The sequence below is a fragment of the Rattus norvegicus genome, chromosome 16 (assembly GCF_021556685.1).
Source record: "Rattus norvegicus strain SHRSP/BbbUtx chromosome 16, alternate assembly SHRSP_T2T, whole genome shotgun sequence".
Taxonomy (NCBI): domain Eukaryota; kingdom Metazoa; phylum Chordata; class Mammalia; order Rodentia; family Muridae; genus Rattus; species Rattus norvegicus.
The window spans coordinates 53,073,272-53,087,606 of record NC_141549.1 but is presented as its reverse complement, the minus strand read 5'-3'; the positions used below and the strand labels follow the sequence as shown (position 1 = coordinate 53,087,606).

Below are 14,335 nucleotides of genomic sequence, written 5' to 3'. Positions count from 1 at the left end.
TTTATTTGTTGTATAGTTTCTATGTAATCCTTTTTTTTTTTTTAGATCAATCCTTAGAGTTTAAAGTGACAACTACTGATGCTACTGCCCCAACTCTTAACTGGATGGGATCCTCAGTTACAAGTAACACAGGTCAGCATGGGCTCTTTAAGAAACACTAATAATAAGCAATAGAGGTTCCACACCTTTAAGGAATCAGGCTGGTCCTAAGGCTTTATGCATATGAATGAGTTCACACAATTCACCCAATGCCTGATGAGCAGCTACCATTATGATTCCTGTTTTTCAAGACAGGAAACTGAGCTCCTAGGAAAACAGCTAACATGTCTGCTTCCTCACAGAGTGGTAGAAAAGCTGGACGGTGAAGCCAGGCTCTCAGGGCCTGTCTCTCAGCCCTAACTCACAGACAGCCTCTCAGAAAAGCAACCTGTTCAAGTACATTAGTGACTCATAGGTGATCAGGCATGATGGGAAAGGTAGGGCTTGGAACGCTGAAGACAGAGACATTTTACGAAGGAAAAGGTCCCCATTAGCAATCACAAAAGAGCAGCTGGCACTACCAGCACAGCCATAGGGACACAAACTACTAAGGGCCACCACTACCTTGGAATTGCTACCCTACTGAAAGCCTAAAGACTTCATCTCATGGGCCCACCAGTTGTCCCAGCAGAGCAAGGTTCAAAGTCAAGAAGGGAAAAGGTGTGTGCAACTGGGAAAAAAAAGAGAAGGGGAGGGGAGGGGAAGGAAGGATAAAGAAGGAGATGGGAGGGGACAAGAGAGGAGAGGAGGGAAGGGGAGGAAGGATAAGGAAGGAGAGGGGAGGGGAAGGGAGGGAAATCATGCAGCCATTGAGCATCTCCATAGAGAAGGCAGACTCTGCCTCCCACCAATGACCCAATGGTGAAAAGATTTGTGTCCTAACGCCCCCGTAATAAGCAACGAAAACTAGAACAGAGCAAGCGAAAAGGACTCTGAGTCCTAAAGTTGAATTACAGACATAGGTAAAGCTAGTTCCTTTCAAGAAGAATATATCTGGGCCTCTTTCTGGCTTCTGATGGTGGCTAGCAACCACTTGGCTGATGAATACTCCCACGTCTGCCCCTAGAGTCACATGATGTCCCCCTCCCCTGGAACTCTTTTCTTCTATTTACATATTGGATGCAGAGCCCACCCTACACAGCACGTCAGCAAGACTACATCCACACCTCATCTCCAGATACCGTCATATTCTCGGGCACCAGAGGCTGGAGCTTGAATAGGTATTTTGGAAGACTTTGTCAAACACATAACCGTTGGGGGCTATAGCAGAGCTAAAATTGATGCCCAAATGTGAAGAAACAAAAATGGCAGACGCATCTCAATCACCACAATGGGCATCAGTTCACCTACTGTGGAAATCATTTCGAAGCAAAAGGTGGGTGCACGAGAAGCAGTGGAGATGCCTTTGGCTCCCTGAGAGGAAGAGACCAGACTGAAACGTGCAGCAAGGCTGAGGTAGGATGTTAATTGCCAGACAGTCCCACCCTGGGAAACTGTGGCCATCAGAAGGATGAGGCCAGGCATCCGTCCTCTGCCCCGAATGCCTGCAGGCATCTGCCAAATATCTCTCTTTTATCTTCAAAAAGAGAAAACTTGGCCTGGAGGAGTCGTCATGGATTAAAGTAGAAAGATGAATGGAGATTTTTTTTTTTAACTGTGAAAGTGAGTTACCTAAGCCATAATTTTTCCACTGAATAGGTATATGACAGATGTTTGAAGCATACATTATTTACATAGCTGGTCCCATCTTTTGTGCAGTCACTTGCGTCGCTCTCCTTCTTCCCAAACCTGCACTACAGACACCAAAGCATGCTCCTGCTGCCAACAAAGGGACTATCGATCCCATGTAAACACCAATAACGCAAACCTAGGAATTGCACCAGACTTTGGTTCTGAAGTCCAGGGGAGTAACCTACAAGCAGTCCTAACGCTGAGTCCCCGGGGTTTTGAAACTCGAAGGAGAACTCAGTCCATGAAGTCCAGTTGACCCTCCATCTGCCGGAAATAAAAATAACTGAAGCCACCTAGAAAAGCAGACCAGAGAGTACAAAAAAGCTGGGCTATTCTGGTGTTCTCAAGGCTCCTCTGCATGGATGACCTCCAGCCCTCTAACCTCCGCTATGCACAAGCGTGCCTAAAGGACCTCCTGGCTCTGAGAACACATCTGTTCTTCCAAAATAGAAATCATCATCTGTTCCACTTTCCCCGGCTTCCTGATGGTTCCCTATGTTCTTCAGAAACAACACCCCGATTCATCTTTTTAACTTAGTGTAGATTTGTTATACAAAGCAATGGAGGTTTTCTGTGACAGTTTTAATCAAGTATATCATGTACCTTTAACCACATTTGTTCATTACCCTCTCCTGTGACTCCTCTTGCTGGTTCCCCATCCCAAATAATCCTTCTATTATGCTGTGTGTGTGTGTGTGTGTGTGTGTGTGTGTGTGTGTGTGTGTGTGTGTACACAATCTAGGCTCCACACATGAATAAAAACATATGTGCCTTTCTAGGCCTGGCATCTCTCTTATTGAGGTGTTCTCCAATTCCACCCATCCTCCTTCAAGCCCCCTCTTTCTTTACAGCTAAATAAACTTCCACTGCGAGTGTGCATAGCCTGTCTTCTTTACCAGACATGTCACCAGACAGCTAGGTTCATTCTACAACTTGGCTACTAAGGACAGAGCTGCGCTGAGATAGATGATCAGATATCTCCCTGGTATGCTGATTTGGGTTCTCTAGGAATGTTCTCAGAAGTGGTATAGTTGGATCCTGGGGTTCCACTGCTGGATTTTTGATGAACTTTTTCCACAGTGGTTACCCTGGTTTACATTCCCACCAGCAAGGTATAGAGTGCCTTTTATTTTCTCTTACTTCTTAAAACCAACTAGTTCTAAAGAGTGATCTGCTCCTCTGTCTGACAGACCCTCCTTATGTCTTCCTCCCATCCCTCCCTCCTTGGTCTAAAGTTCCGGTTTAAGTACACAGTTCCAGTGTCAGTCAGGTCTATGAGCTCTTTTCAGATGCTTGTCTGGTCTAACTGCTCTTAGCAGAAAGAGTTATAGACTCATTTTAATGAAGATTAGAAAAAAATATAACTATCAAGGGAAACCTGTAATTTTACAGCAAAAGGTGTTTTCTTTTTAATTCACTTAACTAAAAAGCGAGTCAAGTCGAAAGGAACCCTGGGAAGTCCAGGTGAGATCATTTTGACTATGCCGAGAGCCTGTGCCCCTTCCCAGCAGCACCATGTGCCAGATGTCGCTAGATAGCTAGACAAAGGGATACGGCTCTGCGGAGGGGATCGATGCCCACTCGGAGGAAGGAAGTCTGGTCCGATGGAACTGGACCAGTTCTCATTACAATGAACTGTTATACAGCAAGGCCAGACCACAACTTCACTCCCATCCACATGTGGCCAGCTGTACTGGAGGGCTGGGAAATGAGCGGGGAGTGAGCAATCCCTCAAGGACATCTACATTATTTTATTCAGACCTTACAGTCACTAGAATCGTGTGCCGAATAAACGTCTCAGCCCCAAATAAAACAGTGTAAAACAATTTGTACATGGTTAAGGCTCCTTCCCCCAAAAAGATACAGTGTAGCATACCGGTGTAGGGAAATGTGGTTCTAGGGTAGCCTTTTACCATCGATTGCAGAATCGCTACATGGATTCCTTCCCTGCAGATCTCCGAAGTACTAGACATACATGTTATCCATCTTCACTCCAAGCCTAGCTCCCTCCAAAAGTCACAAATCCATTACCTGCCTTATAAACTCAGGATTCACCCAAATTCCAGGCTCCTTCCTTGCCTGGTTATGTCGTTTCTCACATCCCAAAGTTAACAGCATGACCAACTCCACACAGCTTTGTGTCTGGCTAATACTGTCTCCCCACCCTTCCCCAATCCTTCTCCTTCTCCATCTCCTGAAATCCTAGCTACTTCTCAAGACCCCAGTAAGTCCTCCCTCCAGGGGCTAACTGGCAACTTCCTCTTCTATGAACCCTCCACCATTCCAGACTAACTGCTCTCCTTGGCTCCTGACTGTTTACTCCGACTTCCGATTCCCAAAGGCTCACTCGCAAACAGCTAACACTTTGTTGGATTTTTCCCCCATAGAAGGAGATGACTCAGAGGTAAGATCTTAAGATTGTCTAGTATATAATAAGCACATTTGGTACAATAGCATATAGTCTATAGAATTCTAACTGTAGTAACTTCCCCAGTTATGAGAGGAGGATGATTCATAGCCAGACTTCCAGACATCCCTCCTTTCCTCCTCTTAAGAAAAGTCACTCATCTAAAACACATCTGAGCCCTGATGTGCGCCAAGCTCACAGATGCTGGCACGAGAGGGATGGAAAGGAAACAGGTGTTGTCAGTTAACAGCTGGCTGTCCGGTAAAGTTTGGGACTGGGTGAGCTGGCCGCACAGTGCAGAGCTGTTGTGACACAAGCATAAAACAACTGTCACAGAAAGGATCTGGAGGGAGAGAATAAGAAAGGGGATAGCTGGGCATATTGGGGTGCACCTGCACCCTCAGCCTGGTGGAGGCTGAGGCAGGAGGGTTGAAAATTCAAGCCAATCAGAGCTATTAGATCTAATCTCAAATTGAAGGGGTCAGGCTAGACATATTGACTCTGGAAGTGGCGATAGAACTCTGTCAGACCTGAAGAGATTGGGGGGGGGGGTGTTGAACGTTCTAAACAATGTTACAGAAAGTCTGAAAGATACATAATGGCTTGAGGTGTGAGTTCACAGACCGAATCAGGAGCACAGGGTAAGGAGGAGGTTTAGAAAGATGTTGAAATGGTGGGGAAAGTCACGCCTGTGAAGACTTTCTAGAGCCCACAGTCCACACACAACTCCACCCACGTGCATGAGAGGCATTAAAAAGAGAAGCGACTTCTCCAGTTTTGCTTTGGGCCAGGTGAAAAATGAAATAACAAAAATAAAAACCTTCTGGGGCCCCAGGGAAAATGGATTGACCTGGAAAGCTGGTCCTTTTGGTCAATAATAGAGCAGGAGATCTAAAGAGCTGGGAAACAGAGATCCATTTAAAATATTTAAGGAGGAGAAATCAATAGGATTTTCTGGCCAGCTGGTTACACATTCCAGCATTACATAAAAATAGTTTGGGGATTTACTACTTAGGGAAAAGTTTATTACATCCTTTAAAAAAAAAAAAGCCGTGTCATTTTATTCTGGTGTAAATGTGGCCAAAGTAAATTCAGACTTGACTAGGCTCTGTTCTCACTAACACAAGAAACCTCGACAGCCAAGACATCACACAGTTTTGAGGCTGAGTAACGAAGGCTACCCTAAACTCCAAAGTTTGTGCGCTATCCCAATAGCAAGAACCTGACCAGATTATACTCTCAAGTCCTGCATTCAGCATAAACAAGTTTGTACCAAAGAATGCACCCTCGTCTAATCTACTCCAAATCTCTGGGGGTACAGGGAATTTAAGGCCTCAAATGCCCAGGAGTTATAAATATTCTAAAGTTTTACACAGCATACTCTCTTTTTTTTTCTTTTTTCTTTTCTTTTTCTTTTTCCAAATAAAAAATTTCCCAAAGACTGTAGAAGATATTGAAATACCAGGCGAGGAGGTGGCCTTTGTAAACTGCCGGTGTCCCCTTGGGAAATAATGAAGTCGTTTGCCTCAGAGTGGACCATCCCTCCCCTCCACTGGTTTGATGAGAGCAGTCAATGCCGGGAGCTGCAAATCAAAACAGTTGGAAGAGAAGAGCCAAGAAGAACAGGGGAGAAACAGGATGCTATCTATTAAAGCCCGTCACCTGGTCACAATGAGGCACACATTTAACGTAGGGCCTAAGGACGGCAGGAAGCAGGGTTCCAACACAAGCACAGCTCCTGCATGGAGAAGTCCATGGCTCCGGTGTATGGAGAAGGGCAAAGGGCTCTCCTAACATCAGGTGCTAAGTTCACAAGTCTAGGGCTTGCTCATTATGAGCTTGCTCATTACAAGGCCTCTACAATGGACGCATGGAGCCAAAGGACTCATTATAGACAGAGGGAGGCCATCTGACTGGCAGGGGACACAGCTGGCTCGGGCAGGCCATGATTAGAACCTGCCTGTCTAGCGTCCACTTTCGGGTGTCCTGCAATATGAGAGCATGGGGAACTGGCTCATACTAAAGGGCCCAGGACTAGATTCTGTAAAATGAAAACCAATAAACTAATAGGGTGATGTGCCAGCCACGTCTCCTCGCTTAATTAAGACCATTAGATCACCATCAGTCAAAAGTAGTCTACATGTTTGAGGGTGTCAGTTTTAGGTTTCTATTTTGCCTTTCTCTTCAGATTCCTTAGGGTTCATAGAATGAAAAATGTTGGCTTTCTTCCTTAAAGGCATCACTTACAAAACACAAGAATTGATCTAAAACTTGCCACCACTCAGCTTTCTCATTAGCATGTGAAGTCTTTTATGGTTATACTCAGTAGAGCCTGAAGACTAGAAAAGTTAACTTGTAGTCTTGATCGGTGTGAGATTCCCCACCAAAATTTGGCCAGCATTACACATGGGGTATAAAGCATAGCCACCCTTGGTACAGCCCAAGGGGAAAGCAAAAGCAGCTTGGCATCATGCGAATGAATGGCTCAAAGGATGCTCACACAAGAACAGAGAAGACTCTAAAGGCTTAGCCCACAGAACGCTTGAAGCCCTCCAATCATCTCACAGTGGCCCACGGTCGTGGCTGCAAATGTTCAGCTCCGGATATTACAGAGTCCCTTTCTCATGGGAGTTTGACTCCGCTCTTCAGTTAACGCCGCCATATCTATCTGGTGCCGGAAGAATGAGGTGGAGTGGTCCCACAGCCATTTGACCCAATCTCCTTTCTTCTTGGAATGCTGGGCACATTTTATATTCAACTTGGTTTGAACAAAAGGCAAGATTCCCCCCACTCCTGCCCAGAAGGCACTGCTAGGAAATGAATATGGAAGAGGAACCGTGAACTCTTTGGCAGGCCTGTGAGCTCCCTGGTTGCTAGGAGGCTGGGGACTCTTAGGATTACTTTAGATTTGATAACTGAAAAGAGACACTGAAAGAAAGCATGATCTTCACAACTGAAATGTTCAGTTTTCTATGCAGCTGTCTTCTAGCAAGACCCGATCATCACTATATGTGTCTGGTCTGACCTTGGAAGTCTACATTTTTCTCCTGAAGGGAGCAGAAAAAAACAAGGTCAGAGGTCAAGCTCCCTGCTATAAATCACATTCTACACTGGTGATCACTTATTATTGGTTAGAAATGGTGCTGCCTCCCTAAAACTTATAAATGCCTACAACTCTACTTGAAGTTCCTACTGTGTGCTAGATAGCTGCACTAGACCCAGGATGACCATCCGTGTGTGTTTCTTTTAAAATGTCCTGAGATTGTTCTCATTTCCCAGGTGCTATTTTTTAAATTATTTCCCCTAATTCTCATATTTTCTGGAGAAATTTCTAAAAAAAAGTCTCCAAGCTGACGCTATTGTAGATTATTTAGCACAATTTTTTTTTTGAAGAGCCTTGTCGTGTTCTCTGAATCCAAATAATTTACCTATGACAAAACTCTCCTTGACTAAAAATGGAGTATGGTAACAGGAAATGGTGACTGAGCTAACAGAAGGGAGTGTCAAAGGCCTTCATGTCCCTAAGTCGCTTCATCCCCTCTTTGATGCTATGAGACACGAAACAAAGGCTCGGCTGCTTGCACCCTGGACAACCAACTTGATGTAAGCACATTCCCTTCCCATCTTGTAGGAGGAGCTTCCTCCAAATGATCTCCATGGTTCTCATACAGCATCAGCTTCTAGCACCTCCCACATGCTGAAAGGAGCCAAATTTGGGGAAGGAAATGATAAGATTCGTGTCCTCTTGTGCAATCAGCACCCCAAAATTTACACAGGAGAAAGGAAGGGCCCTCTGACCTCTCAATGCTCAGACAGACACTAAGGCCAGGCTCAATGCCTTAGTATCCATTATTTCTTTCAGTGAACCCTAGACCTGCTTTTCATTCCACATACGAGTTGACATTTACAAGAAAGCAATAAACAACAGTTCTCCTGCCTAGGCAAAGGCCATGTTCTGTCCAACCCTGCATCCTCACTAGAATCTAGCAAAACTGAGGGAACACTCCATCAAACGCTGAATGAATGACACAGTTCTCTCCTTGGGTTCCTCTGTTCTCAGCAGTAACCTGACATTGAATTCGACCACCAACTTGAAATAGATCATCCAAGGAAGACCACCTGACCATCTGCAGGACACACGCAGGATGAAATGAGCGAATCGTGTAAAATTGGAAGCCTCTTCCCCGTGCCCTAAAAAAATGTCTCACAGCACTGGGTAATCATGGACTTCTTTTTGCAAAGTCTGAAAATGTGATCACAAGGAAGCGATGATGAGATGGATAAAAATAGGCTGCTCGGGAATGTGCCTGACATTATTAAAGAGTCTCGAGGGCTTGTGGGAGAGCTGATAGCCACCTGCCCTCCAACAACTCTGCATTTAGTGTCAATTCTGATTTCTGGGGTGGGGGTGGAGGGCAGGAAAGAGAGGCTTGCTGAGGATGCAATGAAAGCATCCAAAACCCCAAGTGAGGGAAGCCTTGGATTAGCTGAACACTCTTGTGTATGTGCATAGTGTTTTGAGGGTAGAATTGGATGTAGGTGTACAGTAAGAGCATTTACTGACATCCATCTAAACAATAGAGCAACCACAGCCACCACTTAAATTACTTAAGCAGAAACTGTGGTTGTTACTTCCTTTCCAAGTCTGTTTTGTCACCAGAGAGAAAATCCAGGGAGTGTGATTGCCAAAATAACATGCAACATCCTTATGTTGCCCGATTTTGCAATAAAAAGGATAGTTACTTTTATTGAGGCTTTTCTGGGGATGGAGACACGGTCACGGTACATTTTTAAAGTGTGAGATACTGACCTCAATTTAAAAGGATTTGCCGTGTGGGGAGAAAGTAAAGCTTGGGTGTAAGTAACCACAAGCTTAAAACAATCTCCCCAGTTAAGACAGGGTTTAGGGTGATTTGGTATAAGGGCTTGGTTTCGGAATACTCTCCACTGATCCATTACATCGCATTTAAAAGCAAATTCTTTCCAGAATGAAAACATTTTCACACCCTTACTTGTAAGGAGCACAAAATGCAAGGTTCGCAGGATCCCCACCCCCCATCCTCCTACCCCCCCCCGCGCCCCCCCCAGCATCCCGGTACAGCATCCACAAGCCAGAAAGCAAAGCCAGTGAATGGGATTCATTCAAGGAGGCTCAGAACAGTCACCTCTCGCTTTTTCCACAAGAAACCTATTTTGAAGCCTTCAGTTCTACGACCATTGTGTTTGTCTTTCCCATCCGGCATGCAAAACACGATACAGCCTCCATTCCATCCACAGCACTGATGCAACCTAGGCTAAGTCCACGCGCAATTGTGCGAGCGTTCCATATGCAAACACACTACAACCTCCTCCCCAAGCATTCAATGAGCTCCACAGTCGAGCTCCTGCTTACAAATTGAACCAGCCTCAGACCGACAGCTTTCCCCAGCCTGTGAATCTCCAGAACGGTGCAGAGAACCTGTTCTTTTTTTAAAAGGGGGGAGGGGTGTTTAAATACCCTCTAAGGTAACTGGCCATAATGCAGGCAGGCACAGGCGAACCTGGTACTGCGGGCAACCCTGGACTCAGGCTCGCCTTTCACAAAGCTCAGGGAAGGCTGCAGACATCCTATCTCCCTGCAGACCAGATGCTCGGCTCGATCCCCCTCCCCGATTTTACCTACCGAATAGCTCTCCAACCCCATATTGGGAGGGCCTGCTGTGGATCTTGCAGAGGTACAAAATGGTGGATGGGAGCTAATTTTTCCCTGCTCTCCCCATAACTCGGCACATCCATCACCGCAGGTCCTCTACCCCGAGCCCCCAACTGGCTGCGGCGCACCGATCACAGCCGGCGGCTGAACCGTGGTAACCAACCTGATGTCATGTAACCCCTAGAAGCCTGGGGCGCGAAGGCCGCGGGGAAGCGCTTGTGCAGGCGGTAGTCCTTCTCGCTGCGGGACCTCATGCGGTCCGAGGCCCGGTCCGAGAAATCCGAGCTAGGCCAGGCTCGCCGCAAGGTTGTGCTCCGGGTCTTCTTCATGGTGGGGAAGGGCGACCCTGGTGCCCCAATAGTAGGGCCTCAGCGCCAGGGCGCAGCGCGCAGCTTCATCCGTCTACCGCGGCCACGACCCGGGAGGACTCTGCGCACATTTTTTTTCCCCAGACCCTCTTCTCCTCGGTGTCTACACCGCCGGCGGCAGGTCCGGCCCTCCCCACGCCCCCCCACACCCCCACGGAGAAGGCTCGGATTTTACACTCGTCCCACAATGCATTCCACTTCATTTGCAATCCGCCGGGCTTTCAGCTTCCAGATTCCTGGGGGGGAAGGCACGTTGGGAGGCTCGGCGTCCGGGAGGGGGCGGCCGGGGTGGGGGCGCCGAGACTTGCAGCGTGGAAGCAATGGGAGCGCAGACAATGGCCCGATTCAGCGCAGGAGTGCTTAGCCAACTGTGCGCCACAGCACAAAAGACCCAAACAAATGAGGAAGCCGAGGCCTCTGGGGGCCGACCCCGGGTCGCACGCCCCGGCAGCTTGACCGGTGGGCGGCAGCCCCAACCGCACTAGGAGGCTTCAGCGCGAGGCGTGGGGATGACAGCGTCCGAGTCGCGTCCCCCCGGACCTTCCAGCCGCGAGGCCCGCAGTCTCCAGCGCCCGCTGCCTCTGCTTCTCTCTCGCAGTCCTCGGGAGTCAGTCTTCATTCCAGAGGCTCGAACGGGGGGCGCGCGGGAGCACCGGGACCGCCGCTGCGACAACGCAGGAAGAGCCCGGTTGGGTGCTGGCGACCGCGGCGTGGCGTCAGGCTTCCTCCTTCCAAGGCTGGCGGGGGCGCGGGAGGGTGGGGGCGCGTGCCGACACGCGTGGGTCCCCCGCCGCAGGCATACTCCTACTCACGGGCCGCGGCGGCCGCGGAGCCCGGCGATCGGCCCCCGCGCGGGGCCATCGCGGCTCGGGGACTAGCGCGTTGCGCTCTGGCACCGCCGGAAGCGGGATGGCTACCCAGTGTCATGCTAATCTCGGGGCTGCGCGGAGGCTCTGCGTGGATCCCCGCAGCCAAGCCCCAGCGGCGGCGACGGCGGCGGCGACGGCGGCGGTGGCGCGGGGCCTGGGCCCTGCGGATGACACCGCGCGGATCGTTCCACGTCTTTCCGATGGTCCCTCCCCCTCGCTCCGAGGGCTAGCCTTCGTGGGAACGCGCCGATTTGCGGCGCCCGGCCTGGCCCACCTGCGCCCAGCCGGAGACACGGGGCGCCGCGAACGCGCGGGGACGCCAGGCCCACGCCGACTGCCACGCGCCAACGGCCTGCGCCCTCCGCGATCCTGAGTGGAAGTCACTCCCCAGTGGCCTTGCTGCGCTGGCGGGCCCGGGGCCTCTGCACCGCCGGGCCCTGCACAGCTGTTTATGGTCCAAGCACCAATCGCTGCAGGACAGCGGTGCGCGCGGAGGAGGGGGCGCGGGCCAGACGCGAGGTCACGCCGAGTTAAAGGCGCCCGGCCTGGCCGCCAGCCGCGCCACGCGCCGCCACTCCCATTCTTATCCACCACTCTCACCTCCCCATTTGGGTTGCCAAAAATGCGTTTTGAGCCATAAACAAGGAGAATAAACCTGATTGCCTCTGGAGGTGATCTGTCATTTCCCGTTTGAGCTTTTTTTTTTTTTTTTTAATGCATCTGTGACAACGAGACGTTCCCAATCATTTTAAAGGTGGCATTCCACGCTGATGGGTGACAAGATGCAGAGCCAGCAATGGGAAGCCTTCATGGAGACATGTGCTGAGCAGTCGGAGGGCCCTAAAGAGTTAAGATTACGGGACGCTCTGGCAAGACACCCAGGAGGCAGAAAAGCAATGAGATCTAGAAGACAGGCCATCATCCATCTCCAGTAGTATCTTGGTAATGCACAGCCAGAATAACCTCTCTGTGGATACCAAGGGGGCGGGGATAAAAAGCCACAAATCGCAAATAAAACCCATAACTACATCAAGCAATATTAATTACCAACTACAAACCTATTAGCTAATGTTCAGCGACCTCCTTTTAAACTCAAGACAGGCCCTTAAAAGGCACCGTTGGCTAAAATGGCAAGGAACTGAAAAAAGGACTGGTTTAGAAGAACCAGTGTGCAAAGGGCCATAGAGTTGGTGTTTGTTAATGTTCTCACGAATGGGAGTTGTTGACGGTCAGATATCTCAAATCGACAACAATTCTCAGGAAGCTAAAATGGTCGCACAAATGTTGGCAGTAATTATGACTTCAGACCGACGGTGATCATGTGACAACTTTGATATTCATCCCCTGGGCAGATCAAGTAGGCAAAATACCAAAGATGGTCCCATGCAATGAATGGTCTAGTAGAAAAGAAATGCAGAAGGCTGAGTTAAAGCCAGAATTTGTGCCACGTTGTGTGAAGCATCCCTCACACCTTAACCTGTATGGGGTGTGCCGGGAGCCGGGGCTCAAAGAGTAAAGGAGATAGTGCGAGGGCCATGGGAAGGGTGCAGAGGTCCAGAAGTCGAAATGAGTCTTGGTTTCTGTTGGAAGAAATGCAAGAAGGGGCCAGTGTGGCTGGAGCTGGAGCTGAACAAGAAAGCTGTGGGCGATGAGGTCATAGAGAGAGGGGGAGAAGATCATGCAGGAACTTGCTGGTCATGTTCAAGGTTTTATTTTCTACTCTTGATGGACTGGGGGCCACAGAAGGGCTCAAAGCAAAAATCCAGCCATAATTTTATAATTTCTATGTAGAAGAAGTTTAGAGGGTGTGATATAAGGTGGGGGGTGGTTGGGAATTACATGTAGTATGTAAAAAAGAAAAGCTTTCATGTTCCCTCTGTGAAAGAAAGGATGAGTGGGTTGGTGTATATCTGAAGAGGAGAGCTATTTGTCTCAGCCACTTGTGACAACAGAACTAGCAGGGAGGTGAGAGCATCCAGTGGCCAAGCAGCCAGTAAATATGCCAGGGCTCTCAGAACCCAGATGATAGCTGCTGCCACCCCCCACCACCCACCCCCACCACTGTCAGTAGCTGACTCACCCACGTCAGCTAACAATGTGCAATGGTCATCCGAAGAAACAGATGAGTACAGCCACTGTGAAAGTCAGGTTCAGCACATCCGTCCGCCTGTGCTGTGGCAAAGACTGCTTTGTTCATGTGATCCCTGGATCCCTAGCCACAACTTCTAAGCTCCAAGCCCTCCTAGGACAATAGCGTCATATCCTAGTCATGAACTAGTCACCAAGTCAGACCGTTGTTGGGAACCCCAATATTCAAGCTGGGAAAGTCACAACTAGATTTTAATTGCCAGGGAGACAGTTCAGTCAGGAGAATGGGGAGCTGAGTTATAAAAACCACAACCCACATGAAAGAGAGAGAGAGAGAGAGAGAGAGAGAGAGAGAGAGAGAGAGAGAGAGACCAGGCGCAGGCTTGCAAATCCAGCACCAGAGGGGCAGAGACTTGAGCATCTCTGTGGCTCCCAGGTCAGCCAGTCTGTCATAATCAGAGATTGCCAGACACAAACAGAGATTGTGTCAGATCAGATCCACGTCAGACCAGAGACACTGTCTTAAAAAAAAAAAAAGGACAGCACCTGATTAATACCTAAAATGAGCCTCTGGCCTCCACCCACATGTACACATACACTGTGCATTCACTCCCAACCCCACCCACAAAAACACACAGGTACACAAATCCATGTACACATGTACACACACTTATAGGCATACACAGATACATATACATAAACACACTGCACACTTGTACACATAACAATGTCTAAGTGAGTCCATTTTCTAAAATTAAAGTTTTTAAGTCGAGCTTAAGAAGCATTTGTATATTAGATTTATGCATGAGATCATGAATACTAATTAGCTCTGTTTTGTGACTTGACTTCCATTGTGTCATTGTTTTTAGACTTGTTAACATGGATAATTGTAAGAAGTTTGACTGAGATTCTCCTTTAAGTTTTAAATCACTTAAAATTGTCAGATTTGTCACCATTGAGTGAATGTCAGAGGCACAGAAGTGTGCACCCCAGACGGTAGGGACGTCTTGTTCTAGTCATTGTTGCTCAGTGTTCTAACTAGGTAGCTAGGAAAGGCTACCAAACACTTGGGAAGATTTGAGCTGAAGTCTTTCCCACTCAGATATGTCAACTGGTTTAAAATTTTTAATATACCAAATCT

General features: G+C 48.4%; 2 protein-coding genes across 4 annotated transcripts in view; both read right to left on the bottom strand.

Moving 5' to 3' along the window:
* The window catches only part of Erich1 (glutamate-rich 1), a gene marked incomplete at its 5' end in the record, with an annotated part of 52,793,804 nt that overhangs the window by 30,576,757 nt on the left and 22,202,712 nt on the right, over positions 1 to 14,335 (bottom strand).
* Positions 1 to 14,335, bottom strand: part of Stox2 (storkhead box 2) — a 239,065-nt gene that overhangs the window by 101,142 nt on the left and 123,588 nt on the right. Inside the window, exon 1 of one of the 4 annotated variants that reach the window (NM_001134863.2) lies at positions 10,033 to 11,556. The exons of 2 other annotated variants lie outside the window; for them this stretch is intronic. In NM_001134863.2, the coding sequence (NP_001128335.1) occupies positions 10,033 to 10,198 (166 nt within the window). In that variant the 5' untranslated portion in view covers positions 10,199 to 11,556. Of the gene's footprint in view, positions 1 to 10,032; positions 11,557 to 14,335 lie in introns of those variants that run through there. One more of the 4 variants, XM_087588337.1, reaches the window with a different exon arrangement.